Genomic DNA, 4,822 nt, shown 5'->3' with positions numbered 1-4,822 from the left:
TTTTTTTGTTTTAGATGTCTTTTAGTTGCTCATTGTTGGGTGTCCCATGTGAGCTCATAACTATATATCTTCATAAAGTAATACCACTGAACCAAAATTATTAGATATTTTTTGTTTTTCATATCATGTATGGGTTATACATAAACAAATATAGCCCATGTTTCCTTGTCACTGGGGTGGAACCTATGCTGAGACAGGTGCATCCTACTCCACTACACAAAATATAAACTAATTAGTGAGAAATGACTGATGCACGCTATCTAGTTAACTATTTGTCCAATAGGGAGACATTTAGGACACAGTCACGTTTCGTGGAAGCACGTCATGCATGCATCACACACACACACACACACACACGCACGCACACGTTCATTCAGAGGAGGAGGGCTCACTCCTCCCTTTACGAGCCCGTTGCTCCTCGCTCAGCTCGAGCTCATTCATGTTGTGAGGAGTATGCTGCGCGAGCGCAGACTCGGTGCACACCTGCTGCACAACAGGCTACGATGAGCATCAGCCGCGCCGTTTTATGGCCACACTGGTTCCCAGAAAACACTAAATTACCGTTAATTTGTGCCTCCCTACAGTGCAGCCACGCCACTTTCCGACATTTCTCGGTCAAATTAAAGTGCACGTGCATCTTCGCGTGCCGAGGATTCAGGGCACGTTTCATGCGCGCTAGGTGTACACGAACTTTTAGCGCGCGCGTTCTGATGGATTTTCGCACGAGCGCGTGAGATCCGACGGTTCAGAGGATGTCATCCATTGTAAACAAGACCAACCTGACGGCGGAGAGCCGGGACGGTGCGGACCCGACCGACGCCAACTGGCACGTCCTCTTCGGCGCGTGTCTCGCGCTCGCCGCCGTGATCTGCGCGGGTGGCATTTTCTCGCTCGTTTCTCTGCTCAGGACGAGGAGCAGGTCCTCCATGTGCCTCATTGTGGCCTCGCTGTCGGTGGATGACCTGATCTGCGTGGTGCCGCTTTGCCTCACCATGGTGCTGCAGTGGAGGAGAAATAACGGGACGGCGGAGGCTTGCGACGGAACCATGTGCACTTTATCCGGTCTCCTGTACGTTTTCCAAGGACTCTCGAGCAACATAAAGGCGTGCCTCGTCGTGGCGTACGCGCTGTATGCGACCAAGCGCGTCGGAGCGCGCGAGGAGAGCAAAGGAGAAGAAGGAAACGGAAGACGTGGTCGCGTGCTGTGCGCACTCGCGATGGTGTGGGTGCTGAGCCTGGTGGTGAGTGCGCTCCCGCTGTGCGGCTGGGGACGCTTTGCGCGCGCCTCCGTCGGCTGCCTGCCGCACAGCGACGACGTCTACGCGCCGTTCCTCTTCGCGCTCTACGCGCTGTGCGCCGGCGGACTGGCGGTGTGCGCCGCGCCTCTCGCTCACCGGCTCCTTTGCTCCGTCGAGGCGCTCCAGCCCAGCGCTTTCACCTCTCTGTCTCGGGAGAGTTTAGATAGGAGTTTTAGTGGCTTCGGGTCCCATGTGACAGGCCTGAGGAGTAAAAGCGAGACGTGTTCGTGCTCTTCGCCCGCCAGTGAGCTGCGCTTCGATAAGGACGGCGTGCGCCGCTGCCCCGCCAGACTCTTCGCGCAGAAACGCTTCTCGCTGATCCTGGCAATGGCGCGAGTCCTGCTGTGGATGCCCATGATGGTGAGATAAATAGAGAGTCCAGTGGTGGAATTCAACCATTAAAACAATCTCTCAGTATTCAGTCAGTCTCCTCACACATCCTTAATTCCACACAGTAACCAATAATTCAACAGATTAAGAGTTAATCTAGTGGACATAGTGTACGATTTAAGGTACATAATTGGACATCAATTAGTTTTAATAATATAAAAAGCTTTAAAGGTAATCTTCATGCACCTTTCCAGGTAAAACACACATACTAAATGTACAAAAGGTCTACACGTGACACATAATCCCGGACCACTAGCCTCACTTAATAGCTGTACAAGCTCGGCATGCGTTTTGGGAACTGCTAGCTGGTCAGCAAGCTGGAGATTTCATCAGGGAAGGAAGCTTCACTACTTGCCTGCTTGCCTATCAATTCAGAAAGCTCGGATTGGTCAGTTTTTAATGCTGGATGAAAAAGAACACATCCCTCCTTTCTGTACCTGCATGACTGATATATATTCATCCTATTCAGCCATGGTGAGAACATCATGTGTTGCACGTATAGTGCACACTGTAGCTCTCATGTTCAGAACAAACTGGGACAGCTACATACCGTAAATCAATTGATCTTTGATATCATTTGGCTATCATTTGTCAGTGACCATTACCAGTATTATCTAACCGTCAATTCAAGAGAAGCTAAGAACCCTCTATTATCTATTAAAAGAACCCCGTACAAACACAAAAGACTTCTGCATGAGAAGCCCTGGTGTGTCTTTTCTCCGGAAGCGTTCTTTTTCATTCCTTGGGTCCTTTGAGCGAATATAAAGAACTGACACTTCGTTCAAGACGGCAGACTTTAGTCGATTGTTGTCTGAAGGATGTAGAAACGGTGAGTTTGGAAGAAACTAATTATTGGACATCATCTATTATTCAGGGTAAATAGTGCCTTCAGAGTTATGTGAATCCTGAGTAAAGCTTTAAAGTCTTTACTCTGAAATGATTGTGTGTTCCCTGTAATTGGGTCTGGAGTGTTGCGCAATATCTACTGAGCTCTTTGTGCAGTACAAAGCCATTTATGATTCTGCCCCGATCCGATTTTTTTTTTTTTTTTTTTTTTTTTTGTGAATTAGGATTCTTTATACTCGTATTCTTATCTTCTAAAAGCTTTTACTGAAACGAGCCGTTTACGAAGATAATGTCCTGCGTTAGTGATGATACGAATGTGGTCCGGCGTCGTGATATATCACAAGTGCTCTCGTAATGGTTCTGTCGTTAAGGCTTGCATTGTTGTGGATGGAAGGGCTATAATTGTGTTCTATATTGTAATCTTCCCCTTCGTAGCGATATTAATGTTGCCTTTGCAGACGCAGATCCTCGTCAGCCACGTTGTCCGGGTGCACTCCTCATCTGTGGAGACGCTGTGCTTCTTCCTGACCTTGCTCTCAGCTACTGTCACTCCGGTGTTCTGTCTCTCAGAGCGCTGGATTCATCTTCCCTGCGGCTGTTTCATCAACTGCGGGCAGGATGTCGGCTCTGTCTCCTCCGCCAGTGAGTATTTTAATAACCATCATGTGGACACGGTTTTATTCGCTGTCTGGACCGAATAAGGGTATAAAGAGTCAAAATGTTTGCCGCTTTATTTGTGTCTTCTCAGTGCATAAAAGGAGGTTCGAATTCAACCTCTCCTTCCAGCAAGGTTACGGCATTTACAAGATACCTCACGCACCCTCGCCGTCTGTGGAGAAGCCCTGCTACAGCAGTCTGTACGATCACGATTTCTCCAAAAGCCGAGTCGCGATTCTAAGCAGCGGGCAGATCACGAGTCTGGCCTCACGTGACTTCAGGAAGATGGTGGTGGAAGAGGAGGAGGACTGCTCCCTCCATGGCAAGCTCCTCTTGGACAGTGCGTCATGCCAGGTGAGAACAGAAGCCCCAGAGCAGCTGAACTCAGTGGAGCAGGACACGTTTGGAAAGGTGTCTCCAGCGGTGTCAGGCTGTGATGGGGAGGACCTGAACCTCGACACTTCCTCAGTTTTCGATGGTCCGGAGAGGAGGCTCTCACATGAGGAGTGCCGAAAGATTGAGCTGACCGACTGGGAGTGGTGCAGGAGCAAATCGGAGCGGACGCCGAGACAGGTAACGTCACACCTATACACTCTTTGAAGAACAAACGCTCCAATCTCGCACTATTAAGTGTTATTGTAATGAACAGGACTCCCAGATGAAGTGTGGCGATCCATGTGCATGAGGTTTAAAGACAAATCCGATTCACAATCCAAAATCAAAGCAGGTTAAACACAGCAATACACAGTCAATCTAGACAAAGGGTAAATCCAAAGAGCAGTCATTAAACTAGACAAGCCTCAAGAAGACAATCAGAGGCTCGGAACATACACTAACAGAGATGTTGGCAAGTCTTTGTGATGATTATGAGTCTACTGGCTTTGAGTTACAGGTCAGAAGGTCGTGTGTTCAAATCCCAGAACCGCCAAACCTTCATGATTGACGAAGACCCTTAACCTTCAGCTCTGATGTATCCTGCATCAGCCAAATGAGCAAATTTTACAGCACTTTAATGGCAACCCGGGTTATACAGAGTGCTTAACGACACAGTATGCTGTACACTCACTGCACATAGAAACTAGCTGAAGTAAACAGTGTTTTTTTTTTTGTTGTTGTTTTTTTGCAAAGCGGAGGTCTCAGTTATGTACAAATTCAGTGCATAAATGTCAATGCTGAGAAATATATTTTCATTTTCATCCAGCTGCATGAACCCCCCCACGGCTAATGTCATTAGCAGCACCATCATGCCTGCTGCTGTTAATCAGTGGGTGCAGAAAATGAGAGCATAGCCTTGCCCACACACACACCCACACACACCCACACACACACACATGCTGGAAAACACTTCCTCAAAAAAGCATATAGCGTATATCAAATTTAAACTTCACTTAAAATTTCTGTAAATGCCAACAAAATCATAAATATATGTTGCACGTGTCTGACTCGCATATCTCAGTACAACACTTTCACCATTTTTTTGTGGTGGTGTGACATTTGAAAAAGTGGAAGCGATAAATCTCCCAGCACGAAGAAGTGAAACAATCGGTGCATTTCAATTATGCAGTTGTATCTTAACCTTTAATGTATAATTTCTCAATCCATTAGTCATGCAGTAAATAAATGCAACAAAA

General features: G+C 47.3%; 1 protein-coding gene across 1 annotated transcript in view; it reads left to right on the top strand.

Moving 5' to 3' along the window:
• The first annotated feature begins 394 nt into the window (after positions 1-394).
• Positions 395-4,822, top strand: part of LOC108264440 (probable G-protein coupled receptor 149) — a 17,847-nt gene continuing 13,419 nt past the window's right edge. Inside the window, exons 1-3 of the mRNA XM_017465962.3 lie at positions 395-1,658; positions 2,993-3,176; positions 3,283-3,764. Coding sequence (XP_017321451.1) covers positions 753-1,658; positions 2,993-3,176; positions 3,283-3,764 — 1,572 coding nt within the window. The 5' untranslated portion in view covers positions 395-752. The remainder of the gene's footprint in view (positions 1,659-2,992; positions 3,177-3,282; positions 3,765-4,822) is intronic.

The sequence above is a fragment of the Ictalurus punctatus genome, chromosome 4, assembly GCF_001660625.3.
Source record: "Ictalurus punctatus breed USDA103 chromosome 4, Coco_2.0, whole genome shotgun sequence".
NCBI lineage: Eukaryota > Metazoa > Chordata > Actinopteri > Siluriformes > Ictaluridae > Ictalurus > Ictalurus punctatus.
This window is presented reverse-complemented; position numbering and strand designations above follow the sequence as displayed.